This window comes from Tachyglossus aculeatus, chromosome 6, assembly GCF_015852505.1.
Source record: "Tachyglossus aculeatus isolate mTacAcu1 chromosome 6, mTacAcu1.pri, whole genome shotgun sequence".
Classification (NCBI taxonomy): Eukaryota; Metazoa; Chordata; class Mammalia; order Monotremata; family Tachyglossidae; genus Tachyglossus; species Tachyglossus aculeatus.
This window is the reverse complement of record NC_052071.1, coordinates 46,275,143-46,303,128: the sequence shown is the minus strand read 5'-3', so window position 1 is coordinate 46,303,128 and position 27,986 is coordinate 46,275,143. Positions and strand designations below refer to the sequence as shown.

Below are 27,986 nucleotides of genomic sequence, written 5' to 3'. Positions count from 1 at the left end.
TGATATTTAGTGCGTGTGCTAATGATAATAATAATGATAATAATAATGATGATGTGCTTACCATGTGCCAAGCATTGTACTTAGCACTAGGGATAATCAGACCGGACACAGTTCCTGTCCCACTTGGGACTCACTGTCTAAGTGGGAGGGAGAACAGGAGCCCCAAATCACACAGCAGACAATTGGCAAAGCCCACATTAAAACCCAGTTGTCCTAAATCCAAAGCCCATGCTCTTTCCATTAGGCCAAACTGCTTTTCTGAGAGGAATGCACCATGCTAAGTACTTGGAAAAGTATGAAAGCATGGATTGCGAACTCTACCCAGCAAGAGTTTATCAGTCAATAGGAAAGAAAGCAGTACCACAAATGACACCCTGGCCTTGATACAAAGGACCACAAACAACCATAGCTGACTCAAACTGAGGGCATCTTTGTACCTTTATCATCCTAGCTGCCACCCTGGGAGAGATTGAACATTCTTTACCACCAGAAGAGACCTGGAGAAAAGCTACACAATAACACACTCATGCCTACCTCACCCAGAGGTTTGTGGCTTTTATGTGTTGGAGGTGACAAGTTGCCCACACCTGATTTCGAAGTTCAGAAATGACTCCCCATGAAGTTATGTGGGGAAAGTTATACTATCTGTTTCAACTGACGACTGGAAAAATTTCTGAAGAGTCAGCGATCCCTCAGTTTTTATTCGTACCTATGAGAGAGAAGGGCAATTACCCCAGATATCTGGTAATCTCCAGACTTGTATTGTCATGTTAGACATTGTACAAAAATCTATGAAACAGATCTGGCTCTTAGTCCTCGGAGTTACTGTGCTTGATTCATTGTTTTGCATTTCTCTCTGAATTAGGCCATAATTGCCTTCAAAAGCAAAAAAAAAAAAAAAGCAGGAAAAGCAATATTGTGTTTTCCCTCATCATTACTCAATGCTATGAAGAATAAGAGAGTGAAGTTTTACAGAACTAAAATCAAGCTCGGAATGCATGCATTCATTCATTCATTCAATCAATCAGTCAATCATATTTATTGAGTGCTTACCGCGTGTAAAGCACTGTACTGAGTGTTTGGGAGGGTACAACACAGCAATAAACAGATAAATTCCCTGCCCACAGTGAGCTTATAGTGGGGGGAGATGGACTTCAGAGCCAGGGGGATGAATATATCATATTAGGCAAAGCATAGCCTCCCTTTAGCCCCTGAACCTGAATCTTTCCTGTTCAGTAAGGGGAGATAGTGAGGATGATAGCTGGAGGGAGCCAGTATTTCAGCCTTGCAGCCATTTGGGGCTGATCTGGCTATGGGATTACTTGGCAAATTTGGCAGGCCAGGCTGGTCACAGCCCGCGGGTAGTGACTTGCTAGGGTCCTGTTCCACAGCTTCTAAGCTTTCCTGGGTTGACACGGACCCATTAGCCTCAGTCTCACACAGTTTTCTCAGAGGCCCAAGGCAGTCGCCAGCCTCCTGACCTCCTTGCAATTTCACAGAAGCCAGAGGGATATTACGCCAGGTTGGTTCGGCCCAGTGATCCCTTTCATCTCTGGAGGCCTCTTTCGTCGTCACGTCTAGGGGTCTGGCCCACGGGTGGAGGCTGTTCGCTTCCCTGACTGGACACTGCTGTGGGGAAAAACAATGGAAATGCCTAAGATGGCCACTGATTGCCGAGTTTGGTGCCTCCAGGGAAGCTTCAAAATCTAGAGCTTCTGAGCTATCCGTCTTCCTGGAAGAGGCCTCCGAGTAGCCTGGATCGACCCCATTATTCTGATAGTCTTCAGCCCCATCGTCGGCCTTGTAGATTCCTGAGAGCTCCTGGGTTGGGGAACTTGGTCGCTTGGTTGTACCTTCTCTGGCCGAGATGATCTCAATTGGAGAGAGCAGAAAAATTGAATTCGCTTCTACTTCAGGTTCCTCATAGGGCAGGTCTGCATTTAGTTCTTCTTTGAAAGTTGCCTGGAAACAAAAGCAACAGTTGTGTAAACTCTTGCTTAGTATAGTGCTCTGCACATAGTAAGTGCTCAATAAATACCATTGGTTGACTGATTGATTGATTGAACAGTAGCAGCAAAAGCAATGAAATAGCCTAAGGTAGTTGCTCTGCCAATCAATTAATCAATCATATTTATTGAGCACTTACTGTGTGCAGAGCACTGTACTGAGAGCTTGGGAAGTACAAGTTGGCAACATATAGAGACAGTCCCTACCCACCAGTGGGCTCACAGTCTAAAAGGGGGAGACAGAGAACAAAACCAAACATACTAACGAAATAAAATTAATGGAATAGATATGTACAAGTAAAATAAGTAAATAAATAAATAGAGTAATAAATATGTACAAGACTGGGCTGCTACAATTCTGTGAAACTTAGTCACCAGATGCTCCTGTTAACTTATTTATCCTTAGGTTCTCCAGCACTTATTGCAAGGAATGGTGGAGGAGAAGGAGAATTGGGCAGATCTCAGAAGAACATGAAGATACATCTTAAGGCTGGTATCAACTGAAGACATAAAATGCTGATGAGAGGGAATTATCGAACAATGCTGAGGTTCTGGGTGAGTAAGCAAGCCAGGATTCCTGTCTTGCACACCTAGTCATTTTCTTCTGTGTCTTTTCCAAGTTTGCTTCAAGTTCAGGTAGTGCAAAATGCTAAGTCATCCAACCATCTCCTTGAAGTACTCTAAATGCAATCTAAATGCAATCAATTTTGAATCAAGCAAAAATGCCTCACTCTCAGCTTCAAGGCTCTCCATCCCCTCGCCCCCTCCTACTTCACCTCCCTTCTCTCCATCTCCAGCCCAGCCCACACCCTCCACTCCTCGGTTGCTCACCTCCTCACTGTGCCTCATTCTCACCTGTCCTGCTGTCGACCCCCGGCCCACGTCCTTCCCCTGGCCTGGAATGGCCTCCCTCCACACATCTGCCAAACTAATTCTCTTCCTCTCTTCAAAGCCCTACTGAGAGCTCACCTCCTTCAGGAGGCCTTCCCAGACTGAGTCCCCTTTTTCCTCTCCTCCTCCCCATCCCCCCCGCCCTACCTCCTTCCCATCCCCACAGCACTTGTATATATTTGTACAGATTTATTACTCTATTCATTTTACTTGTACATATTTACTGTTCTATTTATTTTGTTAATGACATGCATATAGCTATAATTCTATTTATCCTTACAGTTTTGACACCTGTCTACATGTTTTGTCTTTTCTGTCTCCCCCTTCTAGACTGTGAGCCCATTGTTGGATAGGGACCGTCTCTATATGTTGCCGACTTGTACTTCCCAAGCGCTTAGTACAGTGCTCTGCACACAGTAAGCGCTCAATAAATACGACTGAATGAATGAATGAATAAATGCGGATTCCTGTCCATTTCAAAACCTGTTGTCACTTGCCCCTCATTTGGTTGGGAGGATTGGAAGAGTAAGAGAAAGATTTCTGTGTGCCTCTATCCTTGTCAAAGGAGCTGGGGCTGAGAGTAGCCAATCCCAAATTTTCAGGTCTTCTACCCTACCTAATGTTGCCATGAGAGACCTCATAATTCTAACAAGGAGCTCAAAAGTATTCTTTCATAGTGTTATTCTTGTTATTATTATAATAATAATTGTGGTACTTGATGAGAGCTTACTGTGTGCCATGTACCAAACTAAGTGCTGGGATAGATACAAGATAATCGGTTTGGACACAGTCCCTGTCCCACATAGTGCTCACGGTCTTAATCCCCATTTTACAGATGAGGTAACAGGCAGAATAACTGAGGCCCAAGGTCACACAGCAGACAAGTGGTGGAGCCAAGACTAGAAACCAAGTCCTATAACTCCCAGATCTGTGCTCTTTCCACTAGGCAGTAGTTCCACAAATAGGGGAAAGTGAAGGAACATTGATTCCTGTTTTACAGATGGGTAGCGTGACCTCAGGTTGCTAATATTATCTGCCTCCAGTTACACAGCAGGGCAAAAAACCCTGATTCTCTGTCCAGCACTAAAAATGTCAGATTCTGCTGCCTTTGCATGTGGACACCCAGAATTCCAATTGACTGAACATTGCCAGGAGTCCAGAAAGCATTTATCATCATCAGTGGTATTTATTGAGTACTTACTGTGTGCAGATCACTGTACTAAGCACTTATACTTATTGACTTAAGGAGATAATAGAACAGAGAGTCTTTCACTAGTATGAAAAGCTCCTGATAAATTTCCAAAAAGCATTTTTACCCTTTACAGATCATCTGTAAATCCACCCTTTGAATCATAGAGCATTAAAATCTGAAAGAGAAAAAAAATCCTAGGAAATTAAGTGGACTGATTCAATGACTTCCCCAATACATTAGTTATCTGGAAGGATGGATATTGATCAAAGCCCCCATGTGTGGGGATATGCGGATCCCTCCACTTTTCAAGGAGCTAGACTTGAGTCTTGCCTGGGAAAATTGTGCATTTGTTCAAGGCGATGAGCTGGTTACTGAAGGATAGTCAGCAAAGTGTTTTTGGCAGGGCACCTGGAACACTTTTTTCAATGGTATTTGTTAAATGCTTACTATGTGTCAGGCACTGTGCTAAGCACTGGGAACTCATTGTCAATCCCCATTTTACAGGTAATAATAATGATGGTATTTATTATGCACTTACTATGTGCAAAGCACTGTTCTAAGAGCTGGGGTAGATACAAGGTGATCAGGTTGTCCCACGTGGGGCTCACAGTCTTACTCCCCATTTTACAGATGGGTAACTAAGGCCCAGAGAAGTTGTGACTTGTCCAAAGTCACACAGCTGACAAGTGGTGGAGCAGGGATTAGAACCCGTGACCTTTGACTCCCACGCCCAGGCTCTTTCCACTGAGCCATGCTGCTTCTGATGAGGGAACTGAGGCACACAGAAGTGAAGTGTGAAGAAGCAGCATGGCTCAGTGGAAAGAGCCCGGGCTTGGGAGTCAGAGGTCACGGGTTCTAGTCCCTGCTCCACCACTTGTCAGCTGTGTGACTTTGGGCAAGTCACTTAACTTCTCTGTGCCCCAGTTACCTCATCTGTAAAATGGGGGTTAAGATTGTGAGCCCCACATGGGACAACCTGATCACCTTGTATCCTCCCCTGAGCTTACAACAGTGCACTGCACATAGCAAGCGCTTAACAAATGCCATTATTGTTGTTATTATTATCATTATTATTATTATTATTATTATCATTATTATTATTATTATTAAGTGAGTTGCCATTTGCCACTGAAAGGGCCAGGGATTCAGCTGCACTCACCAATATTCTGGGAATCTCGGCTTCGGCTCGGCATGGATGCACATAGCGCTTGAGGAAGAAGAAGATGATCCACCCCAACAGCACCACCACTACCAGGATCGTCAGTACAATTATGACAAGCCATTCCAAGCCTGCAAAGTGTTAAAATTCATTCATTCATTCAATCATTTTTATTGAGTGTTTACTATGTGCAGAGCACTGGACTCAGCGCTTGGGAAGTCCAAGTCTGTTATTATTTTTGTGACTAGAAAGTGGGACTGTAGGAGCAGAGACCCACTCCCCATCACCCCCAACTCCCCATCCCCCCCACCCTACCTCCTTCCCCTCCCCACAGCACCTGTATATATGTTTGTACAGATTTATTACTCTATTTATTTTACTTGTACATAATTACTATTCTATTTATTTTATTTTGTTAATATGTTTTGTTGTCTGTCTCCCCCTTCTAGACTGTGAGCCCGCTGTTGGGTAGGGACTATCTCTATATGTTGCCAACTTGTACTTCCCAAGGGCTTAGTACAGTGCTCTGCACACAGTAAGCGCTCAATAAATACTAGTGAGTGAATGAATGAATGAATGAATGAATAAAATAAAGCCCCCCCACCAACCCCCGAAAAAGAGATATTTGAAAATCCATCAGCAGACTCAGTGTAGTAGCACCGCACCTTTCCCCATCCAATCACTGGCTGGATAAGTTGAAGGGACAATGACAGTTCTCTTTGAACCAAAGCATTTCCGTGAGTTTGGTTTCTTTCAGCTGCAAGCCCTTAATCAATCAATCAATCAATCGTATTTATTGAGCGCTTACTGTGTGCAGAGCACTGTACTAAGCGCTTGGGAAGTACAAGTTGGCAACATATAGAGACAGTCCCTACCCAACAGTGGGCTCACACTCTAAAAGGGGGAGACAGAGAACAAAACCAAACATACTAACAAAATAAAATAAATAGAATAGATATGTACAAGTAAAATAAATAGAGTAATAAATATGTACAAACATATATACATATATACAGGACATATATACATATATATATATGTACTTAAAAACAAGTACTCTCTTGTTCTGAGAACCTAAGTAACCTAAGCTAGCTCCCCTTGATATGTCAATCAGTGGTAGTTTTATAATGTCATTTGTTAAGCACTTACCATATTCCAGGCACTTTACTAAGGCATAGAGCCTTACTCTAGTGGATAGTGCTCTAGTAGATAGAGCACAGGCCTGAGAGTCAGAAAGTCATGGGTTCTAATTCCAGCTCCGCCACTTGTCTGCTGTGTGACCTTGGGCAAGTCACTTCACTTCTCTGTGCTTCAGTTTCCTCATCTGTAAAATGAGGATTAAGACTGTGAGCCCCACATAGGCCAGGGACTGTGTGCAACCCGATTTGCTTGTATCCACCCAAGTACTTAGTACAGCGCCTGGCACACAACAAGCTCTTAACAAATACCCTTATTAATTAATTAATTACTAAGCACTGGGGTAGATAAAAACTAATCAGGTTGGACACGGTCCCTGTTCAATATAGAGCTCACAGTGTTGAGCTCCATTTTACAGATGACAAAGAGAAGTTATGTGATTTGCTCAAGGACACACAGCAGACAAGTGGCAGAGCCAGAATTGAACCCATGTCCTCTGACTCCCGGGCCTGTGCTCTGTCCACTAGGCCACACTGCTTCCCTATTTATTAAGTGTTTACTATATGAAGGGCACTGTGCAATGTGCTTGGGAGAGTACATCAGAGTTAGTAGATGCATTCCCAGCCCACAAAAGGGCCAGTGAGATGGTGTCAAGAGATTATATTTGAGATAAACATTTCATGCCTCCTATCTGTGTCCCCAAACCTCAAAGGGTATCCTTGGGCTGACCACATGATTTGGGCAATGGCTTGCCTACCCATAAAAGTAAGGCCTCATATCAATCAATCAGTACTTACTGAGCACTAAAGGGGCCTTAGACATTAACTCACATTCTCACGGGCATCTCTAGTATGTAGCGAGGCACTGTTAGGGAATGTGTCTGTTTATTGTCATAGTGTACTCTTCCAAGCCCTTAGTACAGTGCTCTGCACACAGGAAGCTTTCAATAAATACGACTGACTGCCTGACTGTTAGTCCCATTGATTGATATGTTTGTACATATTTATTACTCTATTTATTTATTTATTTATTTTACTTGTACATATCTATCCTATTTATTTTATTTTGTTAGTATGTTTGGTTTTGTTCCCTGTCTCCCCCTTTTAGACTGTGAGCCCACTGTTGGGTAGGGACTGTCTCTATAGGTTGCCAATTTGTACTTCCCAAGCACTTAGTACAGTGCTCTGCACATAGCGCTCAATAAATACGATTGATGATGATGATGGTGATGATCCAAAGAACCAATCAAGGACTAGGTTAAATAAGTGGTAGGAATCATGAGTGCCCACCTGCTGCATGGGGGAAATGGGGGTGGTGCAACTCCAACCAGGGCTCAAAAGACCCAAAATGGGCTTTAGGGACCCCAAAATTGTATTTTTTGAACAATTAGCTGAAGTCTATCCCCTCCCACTCTAAAATTCCTCCCCCCTTTTCACCCCTTCCTCTCAAATAAAAAAAATGGGCACCTCTGGTAATAGTAGTATTTATTCAGTTGTAGCTATTAAAGCCTCAAAAAATCAGCAGTAGAGCTAAGACTAAAATCCAAGTTTCCAGACAAGGTGACTCAGTTTCCTCATCTGTAAAATGGGGATTCAATTAACCTGTTCTTCCTCCTACTTAGACTGTGAGCTTCCTGGGGGACAGGAACTCTGTCTGTCCTGATTGACCTGTATCTACCCTAGCGCTTAGAGCAGTGCTTGACCCATAGTAAGCACAAAAGAAGAAGAAGAAGGAGAAGAAGGAGGAGGAGGAGGAGGAGAAAAAGAAGAAGGTTGTGCAATTCTGGACTGGCTCCTTCCTTACCCTACCTGACGGAGTGTTAGATTGCCAGGTTCTCCACAGAACTTCTCCTTTTGAAGCCCAAATCTTCTTCTCGCAGTTCCCATCCATGTTGCCCGTTCCTTCCCTAATTTTCCAAACTGCTTAAAACCCACCCACTTCAGGAAGCCATGCTGCCTTGATCCCATTACCTAAATCCTAAAACATGAACATATTTCCTTTTCCTTCCTCCTCCTCTCTGCGAATGAGTTTAGTGTCTATCTCCCCTACTAGACTGTGCGCTTGTGCAGTTCACACAGCATGCCCTCAGTAAATAACACCGATTATTAACCACCATCTCCCTAGTACTAATGCAATATTCAAAGTTTATGTAACTGTTTCATGCTGCATGTTTAATGTCCCCTGGTAAACTAACAGCTCCTTAAGGACAGGGACCTTGATTTATGTCTCATTTGTAATATCCCTCAGCACTTAAAACATGCATTGTACCAAGTAAGCATTAAATAAATGTGGTCACTCCTACTATAACAATTAGCTGAGGACATTTGAAACTGCTTGCTGCACAAATTATAAAGTTGAAAGCCTTTCTGGAGCCTTGGGCTGTTGGAAAAAAAATGCAGTCTAGGAGTTTAAACCATTAATAAATAATTCATTTATTCTATAAATAAAGCCGGAGCGGCTTGCCCCAGACAGGTACAAAACTTGATTTAGGATTTCTTATTTGAAGAGTTCTTCCACAGGATAACAACCTCCTCAAACTTTCTTGGGATTCCTGCCCCTATTGAATCTCACTGTTGCTGAATTGGGTCAGTCAGTCAGTCAATCGTATTTATAGAGTGTTTACTGGGTGCAGGACACTATAGTAAGCCCTTGGTCTCCCAATATAACAAGTAAAATATAAAAATAAATGGACAAATTCCCCGCCCACAACAAACTTTCAGTCTAGACAGTCCCCAAATTTGAAGTCATTCTCCTTGTCTATTTCATGTGTTCTGGGGACAGATGTATGTCTGGAAAAAAATCAGACCTTACCAAGACACTATGAGTTGAAAAGAAGAAAAAAAAAGCTGCATTTGCCACAGCTAACACATCAGCCTCAATCTTGAAAGAGGGGAGAGGGAAGAGGGGAAAATGGGGAGATGCGGGAAGGAAAGAAAAGTGGGAGAGGGGAGGTGAAGGAGGAGGGGGAAACGTGTCCTGGAGGTCTGGTGCAATGAGAAGCAGAGCTCAAGAGCAGCTGTAGCGGCTTCACAAATTGGAGGGCTTGGGCTGCCCCAATCGATAACAATAATAATAATAATAATAATGGCATTTACTATGTACAAAGCACTGTTCTAAGCGCTGGGGAGGTTGCATGGTAATCATGTTGTCCCATGGGGGGCTCACAGTCTTAATCCCCATTTTACAGATGAGGTAACTGAGGCACAGAGAAGGTAAGTGACTTGCCCAAAGTCACACAGCTGACAAGTAGTGGAGCTGGGGTTTGAACCCATGACTTCTCACAAGCCGATCTGGCTTGTTGGCTACCAAAGCAATGCCGCAGTTAGTCCAGAGCCCTGTAACCCACAGGCTGAGCTCAACTCAAGCCAGAACTCTCTCTGGCCTCTACCATTGTTTGAGGGAAGCAGCAACAGCTGGTCTGGGCCAGATGACCACAGCCACTGCTGCTTGGGTGTCCTGGGGATGGTAGAAAATGAAGTGTCAAAGGTCAATATCCCTTCCTCTCTTTCCTCCCTCCCTTTGTATTCTCTTCTTCTTTCTCCCCCTTCCTTCCTCCCCTGCCTATTTCCCCTGGGCGCTCCCACTTTTAGATCCTAAAGGGACTGGAATTCTGACAACTTTTTAAAAAATGGTATTTGTTAAGCACTTACTATGAGTAGTCTAAGAGCTGGGGTAGATACAACATAATCAGGTTAGACACAGTCCATGTCCCATATGGAGCTCACAGTCTTGATCCTCATTTTACAGATGAGTGAACTGAGGCACTGAGAAGTGAAGGGACTTGCCTAAGGTCACTCAGCAGCTAAGTGGTGGAGCCAGGATTAGAACTCAGGTCCTTCTGACTAGGAAACAGCCCGGTTGGTGCCATGAAAACATCATACCTATTGGCTTGAATTGAGTCCTGATGCAGAGTTTAGCCTCTTTGCTTTGGTGGCCTTCCACTCTGCTGCTAATACAGTACAGACAGTTGGGTCTCAGGAAGTTAAACTCGAAGCAAGTGATTTTCGCATTGTGTTTGCAGGTCTTGGTCTGAAAAACAGAGGGAGATATTAATCTGGGCATTAGGTTAGGAAGTGACCCCATTGCTGCTCTGTTGTTTTATCTTCATCACCCCTAGAAAATCTATGGGATAGATTTCTTATCATGCAGCTTATTGTTCACCAATGGAAAGTCAAGCAGTGGACTTCTAAGTTCAGCACTTTGCATGTAGTAAGCACTCAATAAATCCCCTTGATTGATTGACTGGACTGGGCACAAATCAGTTGATATGTGGATTTGTCTCCATATAACTATTTGTTGCGTATGGGACTGCTGTCAAAAAGATAGTGAATTGTCAAGGATGGCATCCAGGTTGTAGGCTTTCGGGATGGGGGCTGTTGACTGAGATGAGAAAGTCCAAGGTGGGGATGGGGAATGGGAAAGTTGAAGAGTTTACTTTGAGACATATTGAGTTTGAAGTACTGGCAGGATATCCAATTTGAGATGCTCTGGGGGCAAGAGGAGATTCAGGATTGCAGATCAGGTGAGAGGTTGGGGGTGGCTAGAGAAAAAGGCCAATCAATTATTGAGTGTTTTCTATGTGCAGAAAAAATAATAGTGTTGGTAGACCAAGTCCCTTACCTTTAAGGGGCTTACAATCCAGTGGGAGAGAAAGACATTAAAACTAAGTACAGATGAGGGAAGCACATAGATGTCAGGATGAGGGTGGAGTGAGTATCCAAGTGCATAGTTGATGCAAAAGACAGGAATTTGGGAACCATTCACCTAGAATGGGTAGCTAAAGCCACATGAGAAGATGAATTCCGTCAGAGAGGGAGTGTAATAAGAGAAGAGGAGAGGACCCAAAACAGAGGCTTTGGGGGATGCCCATCTAAGACGGATGAGAGATAGAGGAGTCAGTGAATAAAACTGAAGAGTCAGAGAGGTAGGAGCAGAGCCAGAATGGTACTGTGTGGTAAATCTGAGTCCTGGTAGTGTTTGGAGTGGTTCAAGGTGTCAAAAGCAGTGGAAATCCAGAAGGATCAGGATGTAGTAGAGCCTTTGTACTTCCCTCTAAGATCATTGGTAACCTTGGCGAAAGCAGTCGAGTGGAGTGAAGGGGTCAAAAGCCAGACTGAAGAAGTTGAAGAAGCTGTGGACAACTTTAAAGCAGAGGGTCAATAAGTCATTATTTATTGAGCGCTTTCTGTGTATAGAGCATGGTACTGTGCACTTGAGGGCATATAATACAACAGAGTTGGGAGACTTTTACCTGTTTACAATCTAGAGGGGGAGAAATAGATTATTCTAAACAAATAATGTACAGATATGTACCTAAGTGCTGTGGAGCTGAGAGTGGGAGGTTACCAAATGCCCAAAGGGTACAGATCCAAGTACATAACATGTGGATATATCCTGTTCTGGGAATGTGGATAGGAGTGGGGAACAGGGAGATGGAGCAGTAACTGAAGGGGACTGAGGGATAAAGAGAGAGCTTTTTTTAAAAAGTGTGGGAGACTAGCACATGTTTGAAGGTGGAGAGGAAGATGAGAGGTTGAACATAGTGGTGAGGGTTGGGGGAAGAGTACAGGCAAGTAAATTTAGGAGGGGAGAGGGTCAAAGGTGCAGAGGGGGTAAATTTAACGATCGTCTCTTGGGAAACACCTGGGAAGGAGCAGTAGAGGGCTGTGGGAGTGTAAAGAGATTTGGGGAAGTTCATGTCTAATGACTTCAACTTTACTGAAAGAGTAATTGGCGAGGTCATCATGGGTTAGGGAGGGAGGTGGGGTGGGGGGGAGGAGGATTGAGGGGCTCAAGGAGGGAGTCAAGGTTTGGAAGAGCCGAGGGTGCTGTGGGCATGTAAGTCAATGAGGGAAGAATAATAGAATTGCCAGGCAGAAAACAGAGCTGAATTAAAGTGTGAATGTGTGAATTTGTAGTGGGAGAAGTTGGCCAGGAGTTCAGAGTTCAGAGTGGGTAACTTTGTAGCTGTAGAGATGCTTTAGAAGGTGAGGTAGGAGCTCTGCTGATGCTGTTCAAAAAAAATATGCTCAGGTCTCTTCTTTCAACACCTCCCGCCCTTGGGCTCCCATCTACATTCCCTTAAACAACGTTTACAGCCCCAATCTACTTTCCTTATTCTCACCCTTCTGCCCCTCCCTGGGTCGATGGGCCACTTACCGTGCAGATCAAGGTGTCCACCTCACAGAGCACCACTTTGTACTCCACATTCACTTTCACATCCTCAACTGACTTGAAAGAGCCATCTTTCCTTCGGTAGGAAGTGAGTGGCAAGGAGACGGTCACCTGAAGTTGCAGATTATTGAGTTTGAGAGACAGGAGAGGAGGGCCCAAGATTGCTGGAGGTGGAAAGAGAACACTGGTCTTCTTTCTTGTTTCTTCAAACCGGCCTCTTTGGTTTCAGAGTTTTCTGGTGAATCTACCCTCTCAGCGCTAGTTTCCCAAATAGCCAAGTGCTACCTCACTCCATGAAGAATGAGAATTCCATGGAACCCAACTTGAGCTTTCAGATGTTCCTACCTGCTCACCTAATCTGAATTTTTCACACTCTTCACATCGTGTAGCAGAAAGAGCACACGCCTGGGAGTCAGAAGAGGAGGGTTCTAGTCCCAGCTCCACCACTTGTCTGCTATGTGACTTTGGAAAAGTCACTTGACTCCTCTAAATCTCATTTTCTCACCTGTAAAATGGGGATTAAATAACTTTTCTCCCTCCCTCTTTAGACTGTGAGCCCCATATGGGACAGAGACTACATCTGATCTGCATGTACTGTATCTACCACAGGGCTTAGAACATATAAAACTGAGAAGCAACCTGGCCTAGTGGAAATAGTACGGGTCTGTGGGTCAGAGGACCTGGGTTCTAATCCTGTATTCACCAAATGCCTGCTGTGTGACTTTGTCACTGAAAAATAATAATAATAATAGTAATTGTGACACTTGTTAAGCACTTACTATATGCCAAGCACTGTACTAAGCACTGGGGTAGATGCAAGCAAATTGGGTTGGACACAGTCCTTGTCCCTCATGGGGCTCACAGTCTTAATCCCCATTTTAAGATGAGGTAGCTGCTTAGGGTCAGAGAAGTGAAGTGACTTACCCAAGGTCACACAGCAGACAAGTGGCGGAGCCAGGTTGAGAACCCAGGCCCTTGCTCTATCTACTAGGCTGCGCTGCTTCTCATGGGCCTCAGTTACCTCATCTGTAAAATGGGGATTCAATACCTGTTCTCCTTCTTACTTTGACTGTGAGTCCTGTGTGGGCCAGGGACTGAGTCTAACCTGATCATCCTGTATCTTCCCCAGTGCTTAGAACATTGTAAGCACTTAACAAATATCACCATGGTTATTATTAAACAAATACCACATTTATTATTTTATTATCAGACATACACTCAAACTGCCCCAGCCCCCTCTAAAGGTATTAGTCCAAGGGGCTAACGAGAGTGATACTCAACCATAGCAAGACCTAATGGACCAATAACACTTATTCTGTTGGAAGATTATTACAAGATGGATAGAATTCCCTCGCCCCTCTTCCAAGAAGAAAGGTTGAAATTTTATTTATTAAAAAATGAATAATAATCAATGTTCATACCCAAAGGACCTTACTGTCTCTGTAGGGCTGTAACTCATTGGAGAGAGTCCAATTGGATACCCTGGTTCCACAGACCATTCGCACCCTGACCCAATACAATCCATGAATGTCTGGAAGATGCAGTTGACACTTCCATGAGGATCCGGAAACAATTTCCTTGGAACCTTCCATTTTAGTCATGTTTCGTCGCCTATAAAACATTGCAAGTAGTTCTAGTAAGGAAAGAAGTATCACCCAGTGGCATCTGTGTTTCCCAAAATTCAGTCATACAGAGAACCTGACTGGCTTCCAGGCAGCTCAATGAATAACTCTAACTGAGATCAAATGGGTGGGGGTAGAAGTTATGACCTAAAAGTTTGGGGAGAGATGAAGTGAAAATAGTTATTTTGGAGCATTCTCCTTCTCAGAGCTTGGTGTGTCTGAAAATAACTTGGTGGTTAGAGTGCTTAGAAAAGTGCCGGCACTTGGTAGAGTGCTCTGCACACTGTAAGTGCTCAATAAATTCCATTGATGATGATGAGGTTGGCTAAGGAAGCTCTGATAGGAGTGAGGTAGGGAGGAAAAATTGAACTTCCAACCTAAATGATTCACTCAGTGTTCAAATCAATATTTCCTTTGCAGGGATTACTCTGTGTTTTACATGTCATGCAATCCATCCTCCTTCCTTGCCGCGGTCATCCATTACCATAACTTACCCGTATGAAATAATGTCAGCTTCATAATGTACGTCATTTCCAGCAGATAGGTCTGATTCCCACAGCAAAAAGTAGTTGAAGTTTTCAGAAATTAGTGAGACATTCCTTGGAGGGGGTAGCTTTCCTTGAGTTAGGGCAAACAACATGGAAAAAAAAATCAAAGAATTAGGGCTGTCGTTTTAGATATCAATTAATATGATTTAGTGAATGATTTCACTGAGGAGAGCACTGTAATATACAAAGGAGAGCACAGTAGAGTGATTAGGCATGATCCTTGACTTCAAGGAGCTTACAATCTAGCGGCTATATAGGGTTGTGTTCAGTGTTGAGGCGGCCACAAGTCAGAGGGTAGATCTCTGCAAGCAGAGTGAAAAACTGGGTAATTATCTAGAGAATGGGAGAGAAAAAATCCTATTGAGGAAAATACTGGAGATTTTTTTTCCCTCTAAATGGTCATGATTGGCTGTCTTCATGAATTTATGATTCTATTTATTTTACTTGTACATATTTACTATTCTATTTATTTTCTTTTGTTAATATGATTTGTTTTGTTGTCTGTCTCCCCCTTCTAGACTGCGAGCCCGCCGTTGGGTAGGGACCGTCTCTATATGTTGCCAACTTGTACTTCCCAAGCGCTTAGTAGAGTGCTCTGCACACAGTAAGTGCTCAATAAATACGATTGAATGAATGAATAAATGAATGAATCGAATTCCCTCGGAAAATAGTCAAAGCTTCACTTCATTTGCCATTGTAGGAAGAACTAAGAGAGTCCTAAGAGTCCAGAAAATATAGGCATGGGGAAATCATCGTATGAAAAATGCTCAATCAGGACAGTATCCTGGTACACTGTCGCACACTCACTCCTCTTGGGTAACACTCCCAAGTCACTTAATTTCTCTATGTATCTCTGAGATACAGTTACTTCATCTGTAAAATGGGGATTAAGATTGTGAGCCCCATGTGGGACAGGAACTTTATTCAACCTAGTTACCTTGTATCTACACCAGTGCTTAGTATAGTACCTGGCACAAAATAAGTGCTTAACAAATACTATTATTATTATTATTATTATTATTATTATTATTTAGCAGAGAATGCATGCTCCATTAACTCTCCTACCAATGTGTCTCCTGGGAGGAAGGTCACATATTTTTCTGGGGAGGAAGGATACATATTTAAATACTTCTTTTCAAGGCTAAAATATTTTATAAGGTGGTGGTAAGCTCCCTCTAGACTTAAAGCTCCCTGTGGGCAGGTAACATGTCCACCAACTCTGTTGTACTGTACCCTTCCAAGCACTTGATACAGTGCTCTACACCCAGTAAAGTGCTCTATAAATTCCAGTGAATGATTCCAAACTTTGACCCCTCATAGCAATATAATAATAATAATATTGGTATTTGTTAAGCGCTTACTATGTGCAGAGCACTGTTCTAAGCACTGAGCACTGTTCTAAGCGCATATCATCTAAGCAATATGATAGAGGGGAACTGGTCCTTGGGATGGAATGGAGTTCAAGTGCAAAGGCACAACATTTTCTATTATTCTTATTATTATTATTACTACTACTACTAATAATAATAGTATTGTTCTAAGGACTGAGGTTGATACAAGGTAATCGGTTTGGACACAGTCCCTGTCCCACATGGGGCTCACATTCTTAATCCCCATTTTACAGATGTGGTAACTGAGGCACAGAGAACTTAAGGGACTTGCCCAAGATCACATAGCAGACAAGTGGTGAAGCCAGAATTAGAACCCGTGATCTTCTGACTCCCAGGACTATGCTCTATTCACTACACCAGGACACTCCATCGCAATCTTTTCAAAGCAGAAAGTGTACCAGTGAGGCCAGAAATGGAATCTGTTTCCACCTCTGACCTGCTGAATGGCTTCGCAGAAATCATCAAATTGCTCTATGAGTATGTCACTCATCTATAGGATAGAGTCCAGAATAGTGGATCTTTTTCATCCTTGAAAGGTGATTCCAAGGGCAAACAAGTTCAGCCCATCCTTCAAGCTCCTGATGGGATGAGTTCTGAGCCCTCTACAGTATGGAAGGCAATGCGTCTTCCTTGAGCTTTCTTGTAGCACCTTCGGCCAAGGAGGTGACAGATAGAGGGGAGAAAAGGGGCTATACGCTACCAAAGAGAAGCAGTGTGGCCTAGTAATAATGATGGTATTTGTTAAGTGCTTACTATGTGCCAAGCACTATTCTAAGTACTGGGGGAGATACAAGGTAATCAGGTTGCCCCATGTGGGGCTCACATCTTAATCCCCCTTTTACAGGTGAGGAAACTGAGGCACAGAGAAGTTAAGGGGCTTGTTCAAGGTCACAGAGCAGACAAGAGGACCCTCCGTTCCTCTGCCACTAATTTCCTCACCGTGCCTCGTTCTCGCCTGTCCTGCCGTCGACCCCCGGCCCACGTCCTCCCCCTGGCCTGGAATGCCCTCTCTCCCCACATCTGCCAAGCTAGCTCTCTTCCTCCCTTCAAGGCCCTACAGAGAGCTCACCTCCTCCAGGAGGCCTTCCCAGACTGAGCCCCCTCCTTCCTCTCCCCCACCTCCCCCTCTCCATCCCCCCCGCCTTACCTCCTTCCCTTCCCCACAGCACCTGTATATATGTATATATGTTTGTACGTATTCGTTACCCTATTTATTTATTTATTTTACTTGTACATATTTATTCTACTTATTTTATTTTGTTAATATGTTTTGTTTTGTTCTCTGTCTCACCCTTCTAGACTGTGAGCCCACTGTTGGGTAGGGACCATCTCTATATGTTGCCAACTTGTACTTCCCAAGCTCTTAGTACAGTGCTCTGCACACAGTAAGTGCTCAATAAATACGATTGAATGAATGAATGAATGAATCAGTGAAGTGGCCGAGCCTAGCAGAAAAGCAGTGTGGCTCAGTGGATAGAGCACAGGCCTGGCAGTCAGAAGGACCTGGGTTCTGATCCCGGCTCCTCCACTTGTCTGCTGTGTGACCTTGGGCAAGCCCCCTCACTTCTCTGTGCCTCAGTTACCTCATATGTAAAATGGGAATTAAGACTGCGAGCCCCATGTGGGACATACACTGTGTCAAATCTGATTGGCTGGTATCTACTCCAGTGCCTCGTACAGTGCCTGGCCTACAGTAAGCACTTAACAAATACCATTTTAAAAAAATAAAACAAAAAAGTGCTGCAGAGTTACAACCCTGGGGGGAGCACTTTACTACTTATAATAATAATGGCATTTATTAAGCGCTTACTATGTGCAAAGCACTGTTCTAAGCGCTGGGGAGGTTACAAGGTGATCAGGTTGTCCCATGTGGGGCTCACAGTTTTAATCCCCATTTTACAGATGAGGTAACTGAGGCCCAGAGAAGTGAAGTGACTTGCCCAAAGTCACACAGCTGACAAGTGGCGGGGCTGGGATTTGAACCCATGACCTCTGACTCCAAAGCCCGGGATCTTTCCACTGAGCCACGCTGCTTCTCTAAACACTTAGGAGAGTATGATACAACAGTGTTGGGCATATTCCCTGCCCACAAAGATCTTATAGTCTGGAGAGGGAGAGAGACATTGATAAACAAATAATAATAATAATAATAATGGCATTTGTTAAGCGCTTACTAGGTGCCAAGCACTGGTCTAAGCACTGGCGGGGAGGGGGATACAAGGTAATCAGGTTGTCCCACGTGGGGCTCACAGCCTTGATCCCCATTTTACAGATGAGGTAACTGAGGCACAGAGAAGTAAGTGACTTGCCCAAAGTCACACAGCTGACAAGTGACAGAGCCGGGATTAGAACCCATGACTTCTGACTCCCAAGCCCTGGTTCTTTCCACTGAGCCACACTGCTTCTCAGTTTTTACAGATATGTACAACTGAAACAGCATGGCCTAGTGAGACGCACCATAACCTAGTGAGAAGCAGCAAGGCCTACTGGAAAGAGCATGGTCCTGGAAGTCAGAGGAATGCTTGCTGTGTGACCTTGTGCAAGTCACTTAACTTCTTTGTGCCTCAGTTCTCCTGTTCTTCCTTCTACTTAGACTGTCAGCCCCAAGTGGGACAGGGGCTAACAATTCACTTGTAGTAATAATAATAATGATGGCATTTGTTAAGTGCTTACTATGTCCAGAGCACTGTTCTAAGCGCTGGGTGGGGATACAAGGTGATCAAGTTGTCCCATGTGGGGCTCACAGTCTTAATCCCCATTTTACAGATGAGGGAACTGAGGCTTAGAGAAGCTAAGTGACTTGCCCAAGATCGCACAGCAGACATGTGGTGGAGTTGGGATTCGAACCCACAACCTCTGACTCCAAAGCCTGTGCTCTTTCCACTGAGCCAGCGCTTAGAACTGTGTTTGACACATAGTGAGCACTTAAGAAATACCATTTTTTTAAAAAGTTGAAACTTTTAGAACAGTGCCCACGTGCATCTGGGGAGAAGGAAATGTTAGGAAGAAGGAACAGATCTGACCCATTATAATAACAATAATAATAATGGCATTTATTAAGCACTTACTATGCGCAAAGCATTGTTCTAAGCGCTGGGGAGGTTACAAGGTGATCAGAGAAGTGAAGTGACAATAATAATAATAATGGCATTTGTTAAGCACTTACTATGTGCAAAGCATTGTTCTAAGCACTGGGGAGGTTACAAGGTGATCAGAGAAGTGAAGTGACAATAAAAATAATAATGGCATTTGTTAAGCACTTACTATGTGCAAAGCACTGTTCTAAGCACTGGGGAGGTTACAAGGTGATCAAGTTGCCCCACGTGGGGCTCACAGTCTTAATCCCCATTTTACAGATAAGGGAACTGAGGCTCAGAGAAGTGACTTGTCCAAGGTCACACAGCTGACAAGTGGGCTTGTCTGTTCTGTTCTGGAGAGTGTCACCCTGTGAGGAGAGTGGAAAGGCACCAAACATACCTTTAAGTAAGGGCTGAATCACAATGAACAGCAGCATGCTCAGGGCTCGTCCCATCACGGCCCCTCGCCCAAGGACCACCTCTGTCTGACCCTGGTCCCGCATGAGGGTCTTGGACCTCCCGGGTAGGCATGCAGAAGACCCTCTCCTGCTCACTGGGCCGAGACGCGAATGTCTCTGGAAACAGAGAAAACGAAATCAGTGAAAGCCGAAACGGAGAAACACCGGTGGGGAAAGGAACAGTGCTCTCGCTTTGTTGGGTAAGTACATGCAGTTGCTTTTTCTTCTCTTTGAACTGCTCCAGGCGGAAGAGCCGGCGGCAAACTACGAATGTAATAATGGAGTGAAGACGCAGCCTCAAATGATTCAGCCTACTGATCTGGCAGGCAGACTCCCAGGCCTGGTTTGTGAGTCACACGTTTGGGCTACGTAGGTGTGGCTCGGAACTCGAATGCAGCTCCCTTCAGTACACAGATAATAATAATAATAATAATGACATTTATTAAATGCTTACCATGTGCAAAGCACTGTTCTAAGCGCTGATCCACTAACTCCATCCCAGCACCACCCGTGTCAGGAGCCGAAGGATTCAACTCTCTCTCACAGAAGAGTTAGATGGAAAAGATGGAAAAGCAGCATGTCTTAGTGGAAGGAGCCCGGCCTTGAGAGTCACAGGTCCTGGGTTCCAATCGCAGCTCTGACACTTGTCAGCTTTGTGACTTTAGGCAAGTCACTTAACTACTCTGTGCCTCAGTTGACCTCATCTGTAAAAGGGGGATTAAGACTGTGAGCCCCACACGGGACAACCTGATAACCTTATATTTGCCCCAGTGCTTAGAACGTGCTTGGCACGTAGTAAGCGCTTAACAAACACCATCACCATCATTATTATTATTATTATTATTATGTAAAAATATATGGGCCCTGGAGGGGCTCTGATTAGTTGACTCAAGTCCAGCTCTAGGTGATCTGGGACTAAAAAGAGGATGTGATAAATAATGTGTGACACTGCTAACGAAACGAATCTGCAAAGCAATCTGGGTCGAGGAGAAATACCAGTAGCAATGGTAGTTTATGGGGCCACTCTACTAGGTTTATTGTCTCCCCAACTAACATTAATGCTAATAATAATGACATTTGTTAAGTGCTTATTATATGTCAGGCACTGTGCTAAGTGTTGAGGCAGATACAGTATAATCTGATGGGACACAGTCTCTGTCCCACTTGGAGCTCACAGTTTAAGGGGGAGGGAGAACTGGTATTGAATCTTCATTTGATAGAAAAGGCAACTGAGACACAGAGAGGTTAAGTGACTTGTCAGCAGGCGAGCAGCAGAACCAAGATTAGAACCCAGATTTCCTGACTTCCTATTAGATCTAACCACCCCCACTTCCAGCTCACTCTGCAGAACTCGCTGGCTGTGGGGAGGGGTGAGGAGGAGGAGAGGCTGTCCAACCTGAAGGATAAATTTCAGGGGTGGAGCTCAGAACTCCTGCCTTGAGGGAAAAGGAAGAGCTGCTGAGGGCTTGGTTGATGGGAAATATCCTTGAGCAAAAGCTTCATGTGGAAAGAGAGAGAAGGAAGCAAAAGAGAAAACAGCACCAGATGTGCAAAAATTAATTCATTCACTCAATCATATTTACTGAGCGCTCACTGTGCGCAGAGCACTGTACTAAGCTCTTGGGGGTGTATAATACAACAATAAACACATTTCCTGCCCACAACGAGCTTACAGTCTAGTGAGTGGCGGGGGGGGGGGGTGGGGAGACAGACATTTATGTAAATAAATTACAGATATGTTCATAAGTGCAGCAAAACAAGACACAAACATTTTGTATATCCACTGTGGCCAGGACTATGTGTCCTGTATTGGTCCTTTCAGACCAAACCCACCCATAGGTGAATTTTCCCATCAGTGGTATCTTCTTTGACTACAAAGAACAACTATATAGTGTCTTCTTTTTTTTTTTTTAATGGTACTTGTTAGGTGTTTACTATGTGTCAAACATTAAGAGCTGAGGTAACCAGTTAATTAGGTCAGACAGAGTCTTTGTCCCGAATGGGGCGCGCAGTCCAAGAAGGAGGGAGAACAGGTATTTAATTCCCATTTTAGTATTGAGGAAACAGGCACAGAGAAGTTAAATTCTAATCCCGGCTCAGCTACTTGTCTGTTCTGTGATCTTAGGCAAGTCACTTAACTTCTCTGGGACTCAGTTTCCTTATTTGGAAAATGGGGATTAAGACTGTGAGTCCCATGTGGGGCATGGACTGTGTCTAACCTGCTTACCTTGAATATACATCTTATATATAAGATGTATTATTATTATTATTATGTAAAAATATATGGGCCCTTTCCCCACAGCACCTATATATACGTATATATGTTTGTACATATTTATTACTCTATTTATTTATTTATTTTACTTGTACATATCTATTCTATTTATTTTATTTTGTTAGTATGTTCGGTTTTGTTCTCTGTCTCCCCCTTTTAGACTGTGAGCCCACTGTTGGGTAGGGACCGTCTCTATATGTTGCCAACTTGTACTTCCCAAGCGCTTAGTACAGTGCTCTGCACAAAGTAAGCGCTCAATAAATACGATTGATTGGTTGATATACACCAGTGCTTAGAACAGTGCCTGGCACGTAGTAACTAAACAATAACCATTAAAAAGTGACGTGTCCAAAGTCATACAGCAAACAATCGGCCGAGTGGGAATTAGAACTCAGGGCCTTCCAACTCCCAGGCCCGTGCTCTTTCTACCTGGTCACATTTCTTCTTCAAACTCAAAGGATAGTTAGAGATCTACATTTTAACATGTATCAAGTTGTTACATTATTTCAACTCTTATTTACATATGCAATGAGATAACCAGTGTTGGGTCTTAGTTTTCAGTCTTTGGCTTCTTTCCTACATTCTGTTCCTACAACACAGCATTTTTTTTATCCTGTGAGATCTTAGATTAAATCTTTGCCATCTTGGCTTGTCCAATATTGCAGAGCCTATTGGGCTAGGGGTTTTCACCCAAATGTTCTCAATAGAACTGCATTGTTACATACATTTTCCATCTGTAGAGAATTGGGGGCTGCTCCCCTTCTGTTCAGGAGGGCTCTCTCTTGCCAATAACCTGTTGGTTTCCAATTGTAGATTACTTCTAGCTTCATTTTCAGCTACTGTAGACTGTAAGCCTCTCCTCTAGACAGTAAGCGCCTTAATAATAATAATAATAATAATAATAATAACTGTGACATTTGTTAAGCGCTTACTATGTGCCAAGCACTTTATTAAGCATTGGGGTAGATACAATATACTTAGGTCAGGCAATCCTCAGTCTCCTCATCTGTAAAATAGGGATTAAATCTGTGAGCCCCATGTGGGACACTGACTGTGTCAATCTAATCGGCTTGTAACTTCCCCAGCACTTAAGTACAGTGCCTGAGATGTAGTAATTTAATTCCCATTTTACAGACGAGAAAACTGAGTCTCAGAGAAATTAAGTGGGGAAGGAACTGGTCTACCAACTCTGGGGTTTTTTTATGATATTTGTTAAACTCTTACTACGTGCCAGGCACTGTACTAAGGGCAAAGGTAGATACAAGCTAATCAGGTTGGACACAGTCCATGTCTGACACCGAGCTCACAGTAGTAATACCCCTTTTACAGGTGAGTGATTGAGGCTCAGGGAAGTTAAGTGACTTGCCCACGGTCACACAGCATAAAAGTGATGGGGGCAGAATTAGAACCCAGTTCCTTCTGACGCCTATGTCCATGCTCTATCCACTAGATCACGTTGCTTCTCTGTTGCCTTATGCTTTCCCAATATCTTAGTACAGTGCTCTGCACACAGTAAGTTCTCAAATCACCTAATGTATGAGCAATTAGAAGTCTAAATCTGGTGCAGTAACACTAGGCAATAAATTATCTATTTATTGTATTATAATATGCCTTCATTCTGTTCACTTTGTACCAAGGCTCTACAAGAATGGTTCTAATCTCATGTCATGCTTTGGGAGCTCAGTATGCCTGGCTGATGCTACCCACACCATCCAATTTTCTTGCAGGATGTCAAAGCCACACAAGAGAAGCGGCTTGGCTTAGTGGAGAGAGCACAGGACTGGGAGGCAGAAGGACCTAGGTTCTAATCCCGGCTCTGCCACTTGTCTGTTGTGTGACCTCAGACAAGTCACTTCATTTCTCCGTGCCTCAGTCTCCTCATCTGGAAAATGGGGATTAAAATTGTGAGCCCCATGTGGGACACCGACTGTGTCCAACCTTACCGATAGGCTTGCAACTTCCCTAGAACTTCAGTACAGTGCCTGAGACATAGTAAGCACTTAGCAAATACCATTAAAAAATATGAATGGGGAATAAAACTAGGATACCAGAAGTAACAGGCATCATCTTTCCATTAACACCAAAGATGGTGAATTTGAGACTGACCTTTCATTTTCAGTTTTTACCAATAGAGGAAATTGGCAGGGAAACCCCTGGAGTGGGTTAGATTTGGTGGGTTTTTGTTTTTGTTTTTAAGTAGGACAGTGAAGGGACTTGACACTGTTCTTATTGCAGGACTTAGTTTCAAATCTGCCACATGCCTCTGCTCACAGACATTTACAAGCCTCACTGGTCATTATTCATTCAACAGGATTTATGAGGCACCATCTGTGGGCGAAATCACCATACTAAGTCACAGTCCCTGCCCTCTCAGAGCTTTGTAACGTGAGCCAAGGTAGGCTGCCGGGGGCCCTTCTGCTTTGGGCACGGGATGCCCTCTTATAATGAAAGGAGTTGCCCTCACCTGGTATCCTTGTGGCCCTGTGATTAGGACCATCCTCTGAAGCAAGTGTGTAGTAAAAATCATTACGGTGGGCTTTGTAGAAGAGGAGATACCCAGAGAGGTTGTGGGAAAAGACCACAGCACCACACGGAGAATGAGATGGACACCTGATTTCCAGTCTAGTATTCTAAACATTTTGTCTAAACTTGTGTCCACCTGGGCTGCTGGACACATGGACCACAGTTGATGGAAAGCCCAATGACCCCTAAAGTTCATCAGAATCATCTTGGAAGAAAGGACATAAAGACCCCTCCTATCCAACCTCTCTCTTCCTACAATTCAGCCCATATATTTTTCTCTTCTAATGCCGACCCCTACTTACTGGCCTCACTCTTGTCTCTCTCGCCACTTACCTCTTGCTCTCACCCTCCCTTCTTTCTAGATTGTAAGATCACTGTGGGCGGGGGAATGTGTCCACCAATCCATGTCTCCCACTTCTGAAGAACCCCCAAATCAAACAGAAACTCCTTTAAAGCCCTCGATCACCTCACCCCCATTATTACTTACCCCACTTGTCTCCTACTCAGCTCAGTTCACACACTTTGCTCCTCTAGCAGAAGCTTATTTACTGTTCCTCAATCTCATCTGTTTCACCGCCAACCCCTTTCCCACATCCTTTCTCTGGCCTGTAACTCTCTCTCCCTCCATATATGCCAGACCACCACACTCAGCACCTACAAAGCACTATTAAAGTCACATCTCTTCCTTTTCCCCCTTCTCCCTTTCCCTTTTGTGTGCTTGGATCTGTGATCTTCGGGTATTTGATATTTGCCCCACCTTCAACCCCACAGCACTTATGTATCTATCCCTACATCATTTATTCTAAATTATTTATTTTTATTAAAGTCTGTCTTCCCTTTTAGACTGTAAGCTCATTGTACGAAGGAAATGTGTCTACCAGCTGTTTCCCAGGTACTAGTACAGTACTCTGCACACAGTAAGAGCTCAAAAAGTAGGTGACGGACCACCCATATCAAAACTCTTAATAATAATAATTGTGATATTTTTTAAGTGCTTACTAAAGAGAAGCAGCGTGGCTCAGGGGAAAGAGCATGGGCTTTGGAGTCAGCGGTCATGGGTTCAAATCTCTGCTCTGCCACTTGTCAGCTGTGTGACTTTGGGCAAGTCACTTAACTTCTCTGTGCCTCAGTTACCTCATCTGTAAAATGGGGATTAAGACTGTGAGCCCCACGTGGGACAACCTGATCACCTGTATCCCCCCCCAGCTCTTAGAACAGTGCTTCGCACATAGTAAGTGCTTAACAAATGCCATCATTATTATTATTATGTGCCAGGCACTAGACTAAGTGCTGGGGTGGATACAAGCAAATCTGGTTGGACACAGTCCCTGTCCCACATGGGGCTCACAGTTCTCATCTCCCCAAAATATTCTTTTTCCCTTCTGCATCATTTATGTGCTTAGTTGGGCATGTACCAGTCTCACCCTACCTATACCCACTTATGTATAAATCCTTGACTCTGCTGTCTCCCCTATCTGCAATTTATATTAATGTCTGTCCCCCCCCACTAGACTGTAAGCTCCTTGAGAGCAGGGATCATAAATACCAGCTCTATTGTACTTTCCCAATTGCTCAGCACATCGGAGATGCTCAATAAACACCACCGAAAGATTGATTATTCATTCATTCATTTATTCAGTCGTATTTATTGAGTGCTTACTGTTTGCAGAGCACTGTACTAAGCACTAGGAAAGTACAATTCAGCAACAAAGACAATCCCTGCTCACAATGGGCTCGCAGTCTAGAAGGGGGGAGACAGACAACAAAATAAGTAAACAGGCATCAATAGCATAAACAATAGAATTACATATACACATCAAAAAAGTAAATAGGCATTAATTTCAATAAATAGAATTATAGATATGTACATATATACACAAGTGCTGTGGGGTGAGGAGGGAGGGTAGAGCAAAAAGAGCGAGTTGGGGCGATGGGGAGGGGAGGGCGAGCTGAGGAAAAGGGGGGCTTAGTCTGGGAAGGCCCCTGGAGGAGGTGAACCCTGAGAAAGGCTTTGAAGCGGGGAGGTGTGATTGTTCGGTGGATTTGAGGAGGGAGGGCATTTCAGGCCAAAGGTTGAATGTGGGCCAGGGTCGACAGCGGGACAGGTAAGAACGAGGCCCAGTGAGGAGGTTAGCGGCACCAGAGGAGCAGGCTGGGCTGTAGAAGGAGAGAAGGGCGGTGAGGTAAGAAGGGGCAAGGTGATGGAGAGCTTTGAAGCCAATAGTGAGGAGTTTTTGCTTGATACAGAGTTCATCATCATCATCAATCATATTTATTGAGCGCTTAAGCGCTTGGGAAGTACAAGTTGGCAACATATAGAGACAGCCCCTACCCAATAGTGGGCTCACAGTCTAAATGGGGGAGACAGAGAACAAAACCAAACATACTAACAAAATAAAATAAATAGAATAGATATGTACAAGTAAAATAAAGAGTAATAAATATGTAAATATATATCAAATAGAGTTGATAGGCAACACTGGAACACTGAGTTGGTAAATGGAAAACATAGAGCCCTCTACTCTGGGCTCTTCTTGGGGAGGGTTAGAGGAGCCACATTACACTTGTCAGGCATTAAACAGTCAATCGCATTTATTCAGCACTTACTGTGTGCAGAGCACTGTACTAAGCGCTTGGGAGAGTACAGTACAACAATAAACAGGTACATTCCCTGCACACAATGAGCTTACAGTCTACAGCAGGAACTCTCTTTTTTCTACGTTTAAAGTTCTAAAACAAAATAAGAAAAACAGAACAGATGCCCACTAAAGCAGAAGAACTGGGCTGCACTTCTAAGGATTTTCTGAATCCTTTTCTTTAAATGATTGCCCCCATGAAATTCATTCCAAGAGCCGGGACCATCTCTCTGCTAATGTCAAACTCTGGAGGGCTGCAGGACTTAGCAGTCCAAAAGGCTTACAAAATGCTGAGCATCATCAGGAAAGGACTGAAACCAAAACAGACGGCAGAATTTTGTCACCCTACTAATCCAAGATGGTTTGCACAACTCTGGCCTCTGCAGTTATGAAAGCTGTAACAGAGCTAGAAAAGGTAGCAACTTATAATATCTGTTCCAAGCAAGCAATCAATCAATGGTATTTATTGAGCTCTTACTAAGTGCAGAGCACTGTTCTAAGCACTTTAAAAGGAAGGGCAGAAAGCAGGCAGATTTAGCAGGCATGTTTCTTGCCTACAGTGAGTTTACACTCTACTAAGTGGAGGGGTAGATAAAAGTTATAATCAGGTCAGACACAGTCCCCGTGCAGCGTGGGTCACATAATCCAAGTAGAAGGAGAACAGGTCTTTCATTCCCATTTTACAGAAGAGAAAACTGAGGCACTGAGATGTTCAGTGAATCGCCCAAGTTCATATAGCAGACAAGCCAGGATTCTAGCCCAGGCCCTTTGACTCCGAGGCCCGTGCCCTTACAGCTAAGCTACACTTCTTCCCATGATAGCTCTTTCTCCATTCTTTTACTTCCTGGTGCTGTTTTTGGCAGCAGCTAGCATGGCTGCTGAGTTCCTCCTGCCCTT

At 43.8% G+C, this 27,986-nt stretch overlaps 1 protein-coding gene across 1 annotated transcript; it reads right to left on the bottom strand.

Annotated features, from left to right (window-relative positions):
• Positions 1-1,093: 1,093 nt before the first annotated feature.
• On the bottom strand, positions 1,094-19,765 carry LOC119929975 (interferon gamma receptor 1-like). Its single transcript, XM_038748372.1, has 7 exons — positions 19,598-19,765; positions 14,676-14,799; positions 13,995-14,170; positions 12,545-12,723; positions 10,267-10,414; positions 5,249-5,379; positions 1,094-1,962 (listed from the first exon to the last, which is right to left on the bottom strand). The coding sequence occupies exons 1-7, from the start codon at positions 19,698-19,700 to the stop codon at positions 1,183-1,185; spliced, it is 1,641 nt and encodes a 546-aa protein (XP_038604300.1). The 5' UTR covers positions 19,701-19,765; the 3' UTR covers positions 1,094-1,182.
• Positions 19,766-27,986: the final 8,221 nt, after the last annotated feature.

Coding starts and splice junctions, on each gene's coding strand:
- LOC119929975 (XM_038748372.1), bottom strand. CDS start 19,700: ATGCGGGACCAGGGTCAGACAGAGGTGGTCCTTGGGCGAGGGGCCGTG. Junction 14,171..14,675: donor GCTGACATTATTTCATACGG/GTAAGTTATGGT, acceptor AATGTTTTATAG/GCGACGAAACATGACTAAAA. Junction 5,380..10,266: donor GACTCAATTCAAGCCAATAG/GTATGATGTTTT, acceptor AACACTTTGCAG/GCTTGGAATGGCTTGTCATA.